The following is a 17,010-nucleotide window of genomic DNA, read 5'->3' as shown; positions in this document are numbered from 1 at the left end:
TGGACATTATGTTACCCTCTCAGCCAGGTACTGTGAGACTTGTACTGTGCTTAAAATAGTCTGAGAGCCAGTCACTGAAAACGGGTGCAGCTCCATCAACTTAAATGGAGCTGTATGAACCAATGTTTATCAGTGTCCCTTCTGACTGGGTTTTGTCTTCTCAGCGTTATTTACAATAGTTCTGTATTCCTGTTGCTCTTGGTGTGTTTAAGGGTGGTGTTATCGCACCCTCTCCCTTTCAGTACCGTTGGTACATTTTCTTCTTGTGGTTGAAAGTTACTAGCCTCTTGTCTGTGGTGAGGCTAGAGGACATGGAAGGGAACTCTGTTTTTTTCAGTTTTTTCAGCTTACAGTATGGGAATCAGATGGGCGATAGAGATTAGAACAGGTGACTCTTGATGTTGTGACAGAATATTTAAGCATCCCTTATTTGACTCTTTCTTTGTGTTTTTTCCAGTGGAGAGTGTAGGGATCAGTGACGAGCTGAAGACGAAACTCAAAGATGTCCTAATACAGGAACAGCAGTTCACCTTGGGAAGAATGTTGGGCAAGGGTAAGAACCAAAACTGAACAAGGCTTTACATTGTAAGTCCCACTTGTGTTACCTTTACTATTGAGCAGGGAGAAGCAATTATAAGCAGCCTGTTTTCTCTCCTTCTGCTTGTAGATGGCAATTTAAATGGAACTTTCTCTTCCGCTGGGGTAAAACATTTCAAAGGTTTAGCATAACTAAGAGGATATTGGCTAAGCCATTCCTATAATATGGCTCTACAGAGTCATGAACTGCAGTCTATGCTCAGCTTTCCAACGTGCTGTTGATTCACTGGTGTGTGAATTTCTTTCAGAGATTTAAACAAAGGAATATTCAATTAAACTTCTGCTCTTTCTACTAACAAAGTGGTGCTATAGAATTCCTTCCATTTACATAAGCATGCATCAAGTATTAAATGGGCTGAGACAATACAGAGACAGAGGTGATCTACCTCAAACACTCCAACCCCTCAAAAAAAATGTTGATTCAGTTTCAGATATTCTCAATGTCTGGGGTGGTTTGAGTCCAGATTTTAGTTTGGGCTCTTACAGAGACACATTTGGAACAGATACTGAATTTTGCTGACATTTGTCCTCATTAGTTCAGGTCCTTAGGAGCTCTTCTGACTCTGGATCTCCATCTGGATCTCCCACACAGGTGCTCCTAACATTTCTCTGAGGTTTTCAGGTCAGGAGGGAAGGGCAGAGTAAAGGTAGGATGCTTTTCACTTAACTTTAGCTAAAAAATTGGCCCAGAAACTCTGTGTGAAAAGATAGTTTTGAATTTAGATTTCCCAAATGGCAGGCCAACGTGCTAACTGTGAATCATCCTTCCCTACTTCTCAGGCTGAAGGCAATCTCTAGAAATAAGTGAAAACGTGTAATGATAGAGCCAATAACTAAGAGGGAAGCGTAAGTCAGAGGTCATAAGCAAAAGGAAGCTGAAGTGTTTGGCTTCCTTTTTCTCTATAAGACTAGTTCTATTGCAGTTTTCTTTGTCCCTTTCCCACTGGGAGCTTTCTTCTGCTCCATCCCTCCTAGAACAAACGTGTTTCTTTCAGAGCAGGAAGATGACCTTCCTGCAGAAGTGGTCTCAGAAGGCTTAACGATGCTAAGTAATTAAACACATGTGTCATCTGTTTGTGAGTGTCAGCTCTTGGCCAGTTTCTGGGATCCTGCTTCAACCATTCTGGGCTGTCCCCATGAGAGATAACAAAGTGGAAATTGGCTGCAGTGGGGCCTTGGTAGGAGGATGCTAGCTGGCGGGATCTGGTGTGTGTTGTCAGCCCCATTCCCACAACCCCGTGCTCAGCATACAGATTGTAAGACGGTATGTCTGCGTTATCTTGGGCTCTGCTGACTCTACAGCTGAGCACCAGCTCCATGATACGGAAGCAGTACAAAATGCCTTTGCTCCTTCCCATTTTCCTCTTTTGTGCTCAGATCCACTGCTCGTGGTTATTGTGAAATAAGCATGTGCCATACAGTAAGTAGTGAAGGACACTGGTGAAAAGCTAGTGGAAAGATAATGCTTTTGGGGTAGGTGTCCCGAGTGCCATATTTTGTTTCCTTCTTTTCAGTACCAGAGTTCCTCATACTAATGCATTTTGGGTGGGGTAGGCCGTTACAAAATCAGGGAGAGCAAATCTAGGGCCAGATCTAATGCAAGGAGGCTGTTATGGTGTGGTATAAAGCCACTTCAGGCTAAAATAATTTGAAGAGGGTTTGGCCAGTTGCATTTCTTCTTATCTTCCTTAGAGAACACACCAGGGTAAACACTTCCTCCTGTGAATTAGCATAACATGCACACACAAGTAGGCGTTCTATGTTTTGTCTGGTTAGCTGTGATTCATAGAAGTAATTCCCTGAGTTTTGAGAGGTAAGGCCTGACTGTGTCTCAGATGGTTGAGTCCTGACACCATTGCTCAGCTCTGACGGCTGTCAGGACTGAGAGCTTCCTCAGTCAACTCATCCACTCACTGCTCCAGCTAATAGCCCCTTCTCTGACCAGAGCCTCACTCAGACTCATCCTTCATGATATGGCTTCCCCAGAAATGTCTGCCTGGGATCCCAGCTTATACTCTGACTCTGCGTCATCCATCTGGTGGAGGATTGCTTTCTTTTCCTCTTGTTTTCCTTTGCCTTCTGGACTGCCAGCACAGTGGCCTCTGTCTACTGCTAGTGGTACCTCTTCTAGGCACACATATGCTGAAAGCTGCTGGCTGGAACTGCAGAATGAAAAATGAAGCCGGTAGCTGTATTTCTTATGGTTATTCAGCTTCTTTGCCAGTGACCCTTGGAGCGAACCTGTTGTGAATCATACTTTCTTCACAAGAAGCTGTTCCCTCACTGCCTGTTCTGGTCATTTCACAGGGGAGTTTGGGTCAGTTCGAGAGGCATTACTGAAGCTAGATGATGGCTCTTTCCAGAAAGTGGCAGTGAAGATGCTGAAAGGTAAGTGAGAGCAGGGCTACCTGAAGTACGTAAGAGAGCTTGGAAAGATTAAATGCTATCTGTCCTGTTCTCCAGCAAACATCCCCCGATGCTCTTTACTCCTCTCTGAGCTTCCCACTCAGCCACTCTACCCATGTTGTCTCCCACTCCTTTTATGTCAGTCTTGTAGTGGAAGCTCTTCAGGGAAGGACCTATACCACCTTAGTTGCTTGTACAGCACCTAGCATGTGGTGAGTGCAACCAAAACCAAGTCATAGCTACAGCCTCTTCTGTGTATAGAGGATCTCATTCAGTTGCTTGATTCAACACAGCACTACATCATGTGGCATAGACAGCCAGAAGAGTGTTTGGGCTGAATGCAGCAACGAGCTAACTCATGTCAGTCAAGCATATTTGACTAAGTAGTCAAACTCCCTTCTGATTTGTCATTTGATGAGTGTACATAACAAGGGCAACTAACACGTTCATCAGGCTGAAGTCTGTAACAGGAAAAGCAATTGATGGATAGGTGTAAGTCAAAGCAAGTATGTGCATATATTTATGTATATATATATGTTAACCTATTTTATTTCACCCCTGTTGCCTGTAAGGAGTCACACTTATCTCGAGCTGAGTTTGGCTGCCACAGAACACCAGTTTGTACTAAATATACTAGTACCACATTAGCGTAAGTTGCATCATTTTATCCAGTTTCAAAAATAATCAGTTTGAAAGTTTTTGTGTAGTCAGACTATCTAGCTTCAGGCATCTGACTTGGGAACTCTCTTGTCACCCTCCAGAGACACCTTCCTTTCTCCATTGACTGTTAAACGGGAATCTACTTTTGTCTTCTGAATCATACTTAAATTACTTGCCTAAAGCAGATAACGTGAATACTCCCCTACAGGTCTGAGTGATCTTGCAGCAGGACTGGAGGACTCCTGCTAAATTCAGCAGCAGCAGTGGAAGAAGTAGTCCACTGGGCTAATTCTTGATTATACTGATATACTTCCATAAATCTAGAGTAATAGCAATGAGAAATAATTTACTCCAAATTTATGTTGATGCATGTCACTGTTGAATTTGGTCCAAGCTCTCCAGTAGTGTGGTTATTTAAGAAATCTTAGCTCTAGCACCTAAGAAGACTCAGTCATGCTAAGAGACATAAAAACGTTGATCTTTCATGCCTTCCTTATCAGAGATGAATTGGGGTCTGCTGTGCCAGATGGGGGCTCCAGGCCATCTCCTCAGTTTCAACATTTTCTTTAATTGTATGTGACATCTCCTCTCCCTGACATTGTAGTTTAGGTCCTTTTAGCTAATTAATTCTTCCATCTTTAATCCACACGTGATTTGCATGGCTTCCAAGGAAAGTTGTTACTGAGAAAAGAGCTGCTAATCAGCAGGTCTATACTCTGCCAAGAACCAATTTACTAGATGTCCCTGATGTGTGCTTACTGCCGCCCATCCTGGGAGAAGGTGTCAGGCTCTGCTTTGTTGTAAACTGGCTCATCTAGCTGTAGGTCTGAGAGGATGTGCTGTGCCACAAAGAACAAGTGTCTGATTATCTGTAAAGTCCCTTGGAGCTACCCACAAAGGAAGAAAACTTACAGTCACTTTTTTTCCAGCGGATATCTTTACCTCAACTGACATTGAGGAGTTCCTGCGAGAGGCTGCATGTATGAAGGAGTTTGACCACCCACATGTCACTAAACTGATTGGTAAGCCAGCGCTGCTGCTTGTGCCACAGAGCACGTCCCTTTCCTGCACAATCCCACACAGCCTCACATACTCACCCCCACTGCTGTCCAACAGCAGCACTAGTGCTCTGTGCTGCCTGGAGTCCTGCATATATCAGCCTTGCTCCTTCCCAGACCTAGAGGGAGTTGGAGTGTGTGTAAGTGCTCACAACACTTGCCTTCATACACCGTTAATAAGCATCTCTTATTTAAGCCATTTCTTTGGTTCTTGCAAATCCTACAGGGAGAGTTTGCCTGGCTGAGATATGTCTAAACTGCTGTGAAATGTGGGCAGGTGGGTTGGTAGATGAATAGAGGGAGGGGAGATTGTGACTTTCCAAAATACTGAGTAAGAAGCAAGACATTTGTGGGTGGACACTATGGAACACAGGCAATTTCCAGAATGTGGATATTGGTCTGCAGAGTCTGGACTTCAGGGCTGTCTGGTCTGGAGTGATCCTAGAAATATTTATAGCCAGTCCTGCAAGGAGAGCTGAGAGGCAGTAGGCACTTAGTACTGCCTCTAAAGTAAACAGCGTTAGAGGTATCTCAACACCTCCTGGCCTGAAGCCATGCAAAGTGGCTTGGAGCATGGAACCTACCCACCAGAACTGCACATTTTCCTCCAGATTTGTAAGGGAAAGGCACAGTGGCCTGTAAGATTCCCCTTGGGACTGATCTGTTTGCTAAAACCCCTTTGCTATGTGTGTTCTTATTAGGAGTCAGTCTACGGAGCCGTCCCAAGGGCCGTCTCCCAATTCCCATGGTGATCCTGCCCTTCATGAAGCATGGAGACCTTCATGCTTTTCTGCTGATGTCACGAATTGGGGAAAACCCTTTTGTAAGTCTGTCTTACTGTAGAATTCCTTCTGGGAGTGTATAGATTTTCAGAGAATGTACTCGTGTCGGTTCAGGGTTGGTCTCCCAAAGGCATTGGTAGATGACTGGATTTTAATACCAGAGAAAATTGTGACATGTGATGTTGAAATATTTCATTCCATGCATGTTGAGGACCAACTCCTGCATTCCATCCTCTCCCTATATCCCCCATCCCTGCTCAGTAAGCTAGCAGCAAATCTCGCAATCTTGCCATACATGCTTGAAAGTTTCCAGGAACAAAACATAAACTGTTATTTTTTTCAGAACTTGCCTGTTCAGACACTCCTCAAGTTCATGATTGACATTGCCAGTGGGATGGAGTACTTAAGCTCAAAAAATTTCATACACAGGGACCTTGCAGCTCGGAACTGCATGTAAGTGACCCACGAGTTTTTAGAGAACAGAAAGACCAGAGTGGGTGAGAGAGGGATGAAAAGCCTTTCGTGTGACAGAAATGGGGAGGCGTCCTGTCCGAGGATGCTAGTCTTTGCATTTAAGTGACAATAGGCATAGGGGAGCCATGGCTGCAGGGCTGGGGGTGTGTGGTGGTGCTGGGAGCAGCTCCTAATGTTCCACTGAGCTTCCAAATAGACCCTCTTTATATGGAACTTTTCCATCATTGGTCTGCACATCTAGTTTCATAGAGTTGATTACAGTATGTGTCTCTAATTAGCCACTTTAATGGCTGTGCATCAGCATGGGCTACTTGTTCCGCAATATAATGTAACCAACAGGAGAGAATGGTTTTGGCTGTGTTAGGAGAAAGGAACTTTCATTGTAGCCTGAAGTCTGTATTTCTTGTATCTATTTTGAGGACTTGATTATCACAATATAAGAAACGGAGAATTTCCCTGAAAGCTTGTGGAGAATGCCTTTAGAAATAATTGCATGGTGAACACACTGTATGATCCCACATTGCTGTTCTTGTCCCCAAACTACCTTGCCTGCTTTGAAAGGAAGAAAAGTCCTTTTTTATCTTTTCCACTCTGCTTCTTCCCTGAGAACAGAGTAAGGAACAACTCATTCTGGCAGACAGAACTCTGCCTCTGAACAAAACCACGACAACTGGTAAAATCTGCAATGAGACACAGATTTCCAAAGGCATTTGAATGTCCAGATGTACAGACAGGAGCCTGATAGTCATAATGAAAAATGATGGGTTAGCCTGCTTTGACATTTATGAGAAACCCATACTGATTTCCTATTTTTAAACATCTAAAAAATACAGACTTCCTCCAGAGGAAGCTGAATGCCTATTTCAGCACATCTTCTGGGGAAAGCCAGGAGTCCTTTATGAGGCCTGGGAGCATGAAGTCTTTGTGGGCCTTACGTGCACTATTTACTGACATCTCTATGTTTAAGTGGGTGACAGAGCAATTCAGACCATTAACCGGGCTTGGAGAGAAGATGTTGCAGATCTAGTTTGAGGAGTTGTAATAGGCAGTCTAGGCAAGCACCCTATGTTTTTCTGATGGCCTGTACAAGGTGCAGGCCTTGGAGGTAGTAGTGAGCACTTCAGGTGTCCTCTGATGATAATCTTGGAAACTACACAAAGTATCTGAGTTCACTTTGCATAACCGAGTAGACCATCTGAGCATAGGCGTTTCCTTACTTCCTTAGTCCTGATTCTCTCCCTGTTAGTCTCAAGGAACTGATTGGAGGCCACTAAACTATTTCACATTGGTCATCAAGTAGATGAAGTCATTATCCTTCTGGGTAATACTTGGTGAACTCTATACCTCAGTTTCCTGGACATAACTTTTTTTTTTGCCTGAGGTAGCCAATAAATGCTTTCCTCAGTCATGAAAACTTTCCCTCAGGTTGGATGAGAACATGAACGTGAGTGTTGCAGACTTTGGGCTTTCTAAGAAAATCTACAGTGGAGACTACTACCGTCAGGGCTGCGCCTCCAAGCTGCCAGTGAAGTGGCTTGCTCTGGAAAGTCTGGCGGATAATCTGTACACAACACACAGTGATGTGGTGAGTTTTGCTGTAGTGCATTTGGAGACCACTTGTATTCCCACTGAAGTGGAAGAATCCTGTATTCATTAAGGCTGGGAAAAGACCCTGGTGATGGGAAACGGAGTCTGCCTTGTGTTTGAGGGACAGTGCTACCTCTGCTTTGGGTGCTGTCAGGACTCAAGACTGAAAATATGTGCGAGTGGATTATGGCAGAAGACATGAACCCTTTTCCTGTTGTCCTTTGGTCCTCATTTTTCAGTGCTTATCCCCATCCTCTCCTTCACCTTTCCCTTTCTCCTCTTCCTATTCCTCTCTCTTTATGCAGTCTCTCCTTTCTTACTCTTATTCTTTTTCCTTTCTCTTCTGCATGACAATTTGAAGGTGGCATTTGAAATGCATATAACCCCCACCCTCATGTACAAGTGCAGCAAAGGTACTCTGTCCTACAGAAGGCATTGGTGGAACTTCATAGATTCTGAATATATCAGTGCTTAGACACTCCTGCCCATAACTTTGCCCCTGGCGAGTGAGGCTAAACCCATTCATTTGAAATTTTTGCTTCCTTTCCCTTTGTTTTTTTTTTTAGTTCTGATACATTCTGCCCTCTTCCTTGCTGCCTTTTGATCTGGTTTCACATTAGTTTTCTCCTTCAGGCCTGTGGACTTGCCTTTGCAGTTATCCATGTCACAGTGTCCCTGAAGAGATCACCAAGAGTGCCTTGTAACTTAGCTGCTGTGTTGCCCAGTGATTGCTGTAACCACTATAGGCAGTGTTTAGTGATTGGTGATCGCTAGTTCAGCCAGTGTACAATAGACACTGGACAGGGTTTGGCTTATGAAAATAGTAATTTTTTGCACCTAACAAACCTTGCAGTTTAGTTTAAATGTACAAGTATGACTGTTGTAGTGTAGAGCACAAATGAATATGAGCCATGAGTGGTTTGTTCCTCGCCCTGCTTATTGGCTAAACTCTGCTTTCATTTGTGCCTGTACATTTCCAGTACCTCAGAATCTGGCTCAATGAATTAAGAAACTGATTTGTGAGCCCCAAACCAAAATCTTCTTATAGCTGGGAACCACAAAACTGATACCACATACCTTAAAGAACCACGAGTAGGAGATGCTTGGGAGAGGTCTGCAGGTGGAAGACAGCAGTAGCTCCCAATCTTCCCCTGCTCCACTGCAGGATGGGGCCAGGCAGGGCCTTCACGTGTCTCCCAAGATGTTGTGTCAGCATCAGCAGCATCTGATGGGTCATTTCTTTGTTTTCTAGCTAGAGTTTGGTTAGTCCTTGCATCACTGCTGCTCACATGACCTTACCCCAAACTGGAAGGGTCAGCACAGTCTGAGCATACTGAAATCCCAGCCCAGTGAGCAGGGAACTGTCTGTTCACTTGTTCTGTGTGCTGTTCCCTTTCAGTGGGCGTTTGGAGTGACCATGTGGGAGATTGTGACCCGAGGGCAAACCCCTTATGCTGGTATTGAGAATGCAGAAATCTACAACTACCTCATCAGCGGGAACAGGCTGAAGCAGCCGCCAGAGTGCCTGGAAGATGTGTGAGTACTTCCTCGCCCTACTGACATGTGATTCCTTGAGAAGTTTGGCTCTCTGGAAGGAAACAGGGGCAGCTGGCTGGGTTGCTGATCTGAATCTATCCACTTTCCAGGACACAGAGGCATTCACTAGAAAGTCTTTGGGTTAGCTACCAGATTCTCTCTGCTGGCAGAGCTGCCTGGAACCTGTGGTAGCTACACGAGCAGCTAACTTGGCTCAAGGGTTTGAACAGTGTCAACGTTAGCAGCTCTTGGCTTTATGGAAACTGTAACTGTGTTTCCAGAAACTCACTGCTCCCTGCCTTCTCAGGCCAGCATCTGAGAAAAGAGATGAGTTTCATGGCACACCCTGAAGGCTGAATAGAAAAGCAATCTAGCAAGACTACAAGGAAACTGGATTGCAGAGGCAGTGGCCTGCATGTGTCTTTCAAAGCTTGGCCCAGTTTTCAAAATTGGATCTACTACTCTCACAGAAATAGCGTGATGAAAGAGAAGAGAGCAGATAGGAGGATCTAAGGTTCTGTAGATCAGTGTCCCACCTTAAATTACAGGTGGAAACAAACCCGGGACAATCTTGCAGATACTGGTTTCAGACATTTTCAGACTTGCAGGAAGGACGCGGGTAGCCCACGGGGGAGCAGGCAGCCACATGCTGCAGCCTGCGGTCCTGCCTTCGTCCTGCGGCCAAGGGACCATTCTTGGCCAGCAGGTTACGTGAAATGTTTGCTCAGGAACCCTTGTTGCATGGGTGGTGGCTGGAGTTTCCTGGAGTCCACACACGGGGCTGAGGTCCCCCAGGGAGCGTCACCATAACTTCTCCCAGGGTAAAAGCTTGTCTAGTCTGGACAAGGTTAAATCATTTCGCTGAGTGCCCAAGCAAGTCTCTGTTTTCTCTGTTGTGCCCAAAGCAAAACATAACCATGAGCACTGACTTTAGTGGCCTTTTCAAGCCATTCCTTTTGTGTAAAATGGACAACATGAAGTCCTCTTTCCTCCCTCTTCCCTGCTGCTCTGATGGTGGATTATTTCATGTGGTTTTCTTTCTCCAGCCTTTCTTCCACATAGGGAATAATCTGTACTCTTGCTATTAAAGCTGTACACTTTTATCTTCTCAGCAGTTCATTTTAACTGTTCCTGAGTTTAAATGAAAACATCGTAATACGAGTGCTTAAATTCATTATATGTCTGCATCTTGACTGCTGTGAGTAGCTTTGGTTCCAAGTTGTGGAGCTTATGGCCATCAGATGTTATAGATACCAAAAGTAGAGAAGAGATTCAAAAACCTGCTAGGCATTGAAGAAAAATCCATCAAAAACTACTAAAAAGGTACAACCTCCATTTCAAGAGGCCCTTGAGCTACAGGTTATTGAGACCTGGGAAAATATACCAGAAAAATCTCACTACATGCTCACCCTCAGCTTATGTGCTTTCCCCAAGCATCTGCTACTGGCCACTCTCAGAGGGAGGGTACTGGGGCAAATGGACTTTTGGGCTGATTCAGTACAGCCAGTAGTTTTCTACCTTTCTTTCAAATGAATTTCTGCTGTTTGCGAGTGAGGGTAAAAGAAGATATTTAATTTGGGGCCACAGGATAGGAAGTTTCTATTTTATCTGGAGCGTTTAGAGTTATTTCTACTGTTTGTGAGGGACGTAAATCAGGATTAAGACAACTGAACCATAGAAGCTTTCTGTAAAACTAGTGTGAGATCAAAACCAGTCTTGTAAAGCTGATAGCAAGCAAGGGACACAAAAAGTAAAATAAAAGCCATCATGAAATGCTTTATTTCCCAGTAAAGGCCATATCAGATTTTTTCCATTTACAAGTTTAACTGAGGTTCATTTGTCTGCGGTGTTTTTCAGGGCCAGTACTGTGCTTTGTTCCTGTTCCCTGCAGAACTGGCAACAATAATGCCATAGGAATGCAGCTGCCAGTCTTGTGGGTGATGCACAAAGAGGAGGAGGACAATGGCTCTGGCCACGCTCCAGCCCAGTGGGCTCTGGCGGGAGGCCTGGCCGGCGGGAGGCCAGCCAGCGCCGGTGCTGAGCTGCGAAGGCAGCTGCAGGAGAGCAGAGCTCCTTGCCCGAGCACAGGCCATCGGAGCCAGCAACATCTACTGATGCTGGCCCTTGGGCAACCAGAGCTGAGGTGGCTGGCGGTTGACTGCAGGAGAGATGCTGCAGGATGGGGCCTGAGGCTGCTGACGGCACTGAACGCATCTTCTGCGTAGGGGTGGTGCCTTCGTAGTAGAAAGGCCATTTCAGCTTCCCTCTTCCAGCAGTGAAGCTGTTGCCCATTCCTCCGCAGCCTTCTGAACAAACCCACTGTGCCTTTTTCCAGTCCCGCTGGCAACCTGTCGGGCAGCAACAGCAGCACACCTCCATTACGCCGGCAGCACTGAGTTAACACGGTGTGAAAAAAGAATATTCTGGAAATAACTTGCACCTCCCACAGCTGGATCTCTTGTTTTCTTTCTTCCTGTGTTTTATCTGCTGTTGAACTAGAATTTGGAGGGATGGCTTCAGCCATGGCAGAGGTTGTCGGGATGCTTTTTGTGAATAAATTCAAAAGCTATTGCTAAATGGTGCCACACTCACAGTCCTATTCTAGCTCTCCAGAGACAGTGGAACGAGGTTTTAACCAAGAAGTTCAGCATCCTTTGACAGGGCTTTGGGGTTTTTTGGTACTGTCTAAATAATTATTTTGACCAGAATGAGAATGCCTTTGAAAATGGGAAGAAACAAGGAATTAGATCCATAATGGCTGCCTATGTGCTGTCACCCGTGCAAGGCCAAAACCAATAGATTTTGGGGAAGGTGTCTATGCTTTTTAAGCTGCACTGCGCAGAGCCCCTCTTTGGAGGTACAGGGGGTGGCTGCTCTGCTTCTCAGTGCTCTTGTCTCCCTCTGTTTTGCAGCTATGATCTCATGTGCAGATGTTGGCACCCTGAGCCCAAGCTACGCCCCAGCTTCGGAGTGCTCCGGTCCCAGCTGGAAATGATTCGTGGGAGGATGTCCACACTCTCTTCCAGTCAAGATCCTCTCTATGTCAACATTGGGAAGGACAAAGAGGCGTCCGCGAGTGACGCTGCCCTGCACGCCTCCTTTGGAAACACGGACGGTGAAGAGACCATTGCTGGGGCGGCTGCTGCTGTCACAAGTGACTATCGCTACATCATGAGCCCCTTGTGCCTTGGAGATGATGCCGAGGGTGAAAGGCATCCAGATGGGCAGGAAGGGGAGGACAAAAGCCTTCTGTATGAGCTGGAGACAGAAGGAGAGAAAAGTTGTTAGCCTGTACATAGCAGTGACACTCTGCTTCCCTGGGACGGGATATGTGCAGCCGCAGTGCCGTGTCACCTGGGGCTCTGATGCCGGATCTGGAATGGCTTTGAACAGCACTGGCCAGAGCTCTTGGGCAGCTTCTGCAGCTTTCACCACCTGTGTGGGCTGCAGTGGCAGACGGCTTGGAAGGACCACAACCCCAGCATCCCCTTGGATTTGGGGAGGGGGGGAACAGGGTTACAGGTTGATCGCATCCCGCTGAAAGGAGTTCAAAGTTAAGGCGGGCTCCTTCTCACTGACTGCTGGAGCAGAGCTGAATATGCCTTCTGTTCAGTCAGTGCTTGCTCTTGTGTAGATGTTGTCTTCAATCCTGGCTGCGTGACTTCGGGACTGGTACCTCTGAAAACACTAGTGGGTATTTACACTATCATTCAGGACAAGAGGGCAAAATTCCTCTTGTGTTCACTCAGCAGTACTGCCTAGACTTGTTGCCTACCTCAGTGGTTCTCAAACTCATCTGCAGATCTGCTTCTACCCAGCACTGAATTCGAACATCTGGCTTATTTCATGCAGTGACAGTTGCTGCTTCCTCAGTCCGGGGCCCTTTTAAGAGTTTCAGACGTTTTGGTGAGCGATGAAATTAGAAAAAATGAAAATCCAGCATCCCTCTTCACCCCACGTACCTCTTTTATGTCTTTCTTTTTCTTCTGTTTGATGCCAATTCAGGCCTGACCAGACTTGCAGCTGGCATTTAAATGCGAAGGGAGGGAGAGCAGCTGGCATGTGTGAGGACAGAATCCAACTTCAAAGGGATGGAGAGGAAACAGTGTAGAGAGGACTTAACAGCAGTATGGGGAAACAGTGCTAATTAATGCTAAGTGCTGCCCTCCAGGAGAGGAAAGAGGCAGCTTAGCTACAGAATGGCAGACTTGCTTCAGTTTCAGCGGGAGCAGGAATCAGCATTTGCTTTAAAATAGGATTCATTTAATCTTTCTCTTTAACAGTCCTATGACTTTTTCAAATAACCAAGTGTGCTGTAGCTGCTGTAGTGAAGGTGTGAAATCGGTTTTGGGAAGGTGTGTGTGTTGGGCGGAAGGGATCAACTGGGAGATCTCTTTCTGAAGAGAGAGTCCTCGTGATGAAAAAGCTTGAGAACCACTGGCCTTTCTGTTTAGGAGGTCTTCCGGCATGCTGTAAAAGTCACATCAGAACATAGACTAGTATCACTGCAGCCTTCCAGACAGGGCAAAATTAATGGTTTTGCTCTTCGGGTTTTGTTTTGTTTTCCAATCAGCATGTCTGACTCACTATAACTGCAAGCGCTTGTGTGGTTTTTAATAATTTAATATTTTACTGTAAATCAGCATTTGTTTTGTGCAGTGGTTCCCAGCAAGAAAGTGCAGTTACATCTTACTCTACTTATCCTAAATATTTGCTAGATCTTAATTTCTTTTATTTCCAGTGCGCTGAAAACTCGGCAGTATCACAAGACTTAGGATTCCATATTGTTCTTCCTCAGAAACGACTACCACAAATGTCATCATTTGCTGAGTTGGCAAAGGTGGGACCAATAAGTCAAATGAAACTGCAGACTTGGTATCAGAACGCTCCACCCTTCAATGCCCAGTATTTGCTTATTGTAAGGTTCGGGGCTAACTACAAAATTCAGGTCCAGTTTCAGCCCTTAGTGAGAACACTTCCTAGGGAAGGGGAGTTTCAGTCTGGGGCTTGGGCATGGATCCTTTCTGTAAAGTTTCCTACTGAACAGCAATGTCCTACAGATGTCTCCAGAAGTTCAGTACAGTTTCTCAGTCACAGATACAAACTGCTCCATCCTATACCCCAGGCAGTACAGGGTTTTCTCTTCATTTAGCTGGAATGCTGTAAATGCAGGTGAGAAGATAACACCTAACAAACAGTTAACAAAAACCTGTGCGGTGCACATTTGCAGTGAGGGCTGAAAGCTATGCTCCCTGCAGCTGCCTGGGAAGCGCAGATGTACATATAGATTCTAATTTTGGGAAGCATGTCTTTAGTTTTTATGCATTTTTTAATAATAAAACATGTACTGTGTCTGTGTCCCAGCCTCTTATCTGTGGCAGAGTTTGTGATGATGCTCACTTACTGGGTGGGGTCATAGCAAATCTGTCAGCCCCAGCTGGAAGCCGTCTTTCTCCCTTCACCAAGCACGATTAAGCTACTTCTTTGAGGCAGAGAGCATGTTTGGCCTCCCCAGATGGCTGTTACTCTGCATTGCTCCAACCTTGAGACTGTGAAGGCCAAAATCTGATGGGTACAGGCCAGTGGTTCCACAAAGAGGCAGGCTCTGTGGCCACCGCTGTGTGGGAGCTTAGAGAGAAGCCCTTACTGGGATGTGCTGCATCCTACCTGGGAATGCAAAACCTCTGCATCGGTTCCTCGCTGAAAACTGTCGCCTTCACCCATCCAACTACTGGCAGTGCTCTCTGTGGAAGAGAGGTTTGGAGGTGGTGGGTAGAATTCAGCTGCTGAGTCAAACGTTCCAAGCACAACATAAAAGACCTGGATTTCCAGCTCGCAGAGAAGAAAAGGTGTACCTCATGCTTTTATTCTTCATCAGCAAACAGCACGTTGCACGCCCTCTGCCTGCCAGCTCACGCAGAGAGGAAGAGTGATGGTAAGCAGTACGAGCGCTCACCCCCCCATCTGCAATGCAGGAAAAACGACTTCCGAAGCACGAAGCGGCTGATTTAGTTAATATTTTAAGGTTCCATTGCCAAGTGATGTCCCTTGGAGCTGGTTCAAATGATGATTTAATCCCTTTGCATGCAAGCCTGGTCAGACCAGGTACAAATGAGGCTGTGTTGTGGGTGGGAGAAGCGACACCAGAAGAAGACCTAGTGAGAAAAGAGGGAGGGAAGGAGATTTTAAAATGAGGACAGATGGGACGAGCTGTGAAGACAGCAAACAAGGGAGTCGGAAAGCAGAGATGGGGAATCTTATATATGAAATCCCAGAGTAGAGAAGGCATTGCCCCAGCTGGGACCAGGCAAGGGTCTGAGGTGGGGGCTGGCTTTGTGTTTTGGTAAAGGATGACATGCTCTGGTCCAGCTCGGGTGCCCTGCGTTGAGTTGGTCTTAAATCGTAAAGAGGCTGCATGCAGCTGGCCTGGCTCTGCATCTGCTTGGTTGACCCTGACCCCAGGGAAGCTTTAGCCTTAAAGTTCTGATTTAGGCACCAGCCTGGCACGCTGGTTTCTGAACTAAACCAAATGTTTCCCCCGCAAGCACCCTTTTTTTCCACCGCCCCCGTACAACAGTGCGGTCCCTCCCATCCTCCCAAGCAGCAGCCCTAGTCCCGTCCCCTGCGGTGGGACAGCCGAGGGGCACCGCACGTTGCTGCTGAAGCAACCTCTGTCCCACGCCGGTAAGCCTGACCACACTCCTCCTCCGTCCACATCTCCCTGAGGGTGGGACAGGGTCTCCCGCTTTCTAACACAGGCTCAAGCCACTCAGGGCAGTTACCAGCTCAGTTCTGAGGTAGCGTGAGCCCACAGTGCCCAGCAAGGGCACAGGCGACGCTCACAGCACCGTCTGCGTTATCTAGGGTTAGTTAATGCGCAAGGGGAGATGCCTCCATCGGCTCCAGAGCCAGGGCTCACCGATGGGCCCTAGACGGCGAGCTGCGCTGGCAGCTCAGCCTGCAGATACAGGGATGCTCCAGCCCGATCCGATACGTGCGCAGTGTGGGGAATAGGGTGCTCAGGGCTGACGGCTCAGCAGGTGCTCGCAGTGTGTGGATATACCTCGGAGCTAAGGCACAGCTACCCTGGGGCCTGCCACCTTCCTTCTTTGACCTGTGTTTGCAGGGAAGTCTTGCGGTCTTGACTCCCTGAAGTCAAATGCAGTTAGTTTTGAGTAGAAGTTTGAGTCTGGCTGACCAGAGAAATGAATGATGTTTGCACATAGATACTTTCCTGATTTACATTCTGTTTTGCTGGTATTCTCCCCGATGCTCAACAGCCACCAGCTTTTGCAAATTCTCCTATTTTTTACCAGGGTTTTCTGTGAGGCACCCTCACACACAGTCCTAATTTTATACTGATTTGTTATTTAACACCCATTGTGCTCCCTTAAAATAGCAAGTTGTTCTACAAACGCTCAGAGCGAAGGAAGCCTGGTCTCCTGTGGATTTGCATCCCGCGGGTGGTTGGAAGCCCTGGGTGAAGCTTGTCCCTAGTTAAGGTACTTAGAAGAGCTTTTCCCTGGGTGGAGTCTCTGATGTCCAATACAAAGTCATTGAATTTCCATTTGCAGTGAAGGTACCGACGTGGCACTAATAGGGTCTGCCACACACGGCCTGTTTTCAGAAAACTTGTAGGAACTTAATTATGCTTCAGACCTTGATCTTGCCATCACATTTGGCTGAAATGAAGCAATGGATTCAAAAGCTATTAAGGCCAACACGTGCAGCTGGTGATCAGAAAGCCTTGTTACCATGGGAAACTGAGCTAAAAATCAATTACTTAGTCCAAGAACAGAAAACACTGACGGACATGGTTTTTGATTGCATTTGCTTTCATATAAAAGGAACTCGGCGTCAGTATGAATCAGACCTCAGTCACTGCACTGAGGTCTAGTGACAAAACAAAG

General features: G+C 46.3%; 1 protein-coding gene across 9 annotated transcripts in view; it reads left to right on the top strand.

Annotated features, from left to right (window-relative positions):
- The window catches only part of TYRO3 (TYRO3 protein tyrosine kinase), a 43,795-nt gene extending 29,343 nt beyond the window's left edge, over positions 1–14,452 (top strand). For all 9 annotated transcript variants that reach the window (XM_029996933.2, XM_029996927.2, XM_029996899.2 and 6 more), the window contains 8 exons: positions 458–553; positions 2,905–2,985; positions 4,593–4,685; positions 5,423–5,544; positions 5,847–5,956; positions 7,403–7,562; positions 8,964–9,100; positions 12,013–14,452. In XM_029996933.2, the coding sequence (XP_029852793.1) occupies positions 458–553; positions 2,905–2,985; positions 4,593–4,685; positions 5,423–5,544; positions 5,847–5,956; positions 7,403–7,562; positions 8,964–9,100; positions 12,013–12,388 (1,175 nt within the window). In that variant the 3' untranslated portion in view covers positions 12,389–14,452. The remainder of the gene's footprint in view (positions 1–457; positions 554–2,904; positions 2,986–4,592; positions 4,686–5,422; positions 5,545–5,846; positions 5,957–7,402; positions 7,563–8,963; positions 9,101–12,012) is intronic.
- The last annotated feature ends 2,558 nt before the right edge of the window (positions 14,453–17,010 follow it).

This window comes from Aquila chrysaetos, chromosome 2, assembly GCF_900496995.4.
Source record: "Aquila chrysaetos chrysaetos chromosome 2, bAquChr1.4, whole genome shotgun sequence".
NCBI lineage: Eukaryota > Metazoa > Chordata > Aves > Accipitriformes > Accipitridae > Aquila > Aquila chrysaetos.
Note: the sequence above shows the minus strand (reverse complement) of the source record. Positions and strands in the feature narration are given on the sequence as shown.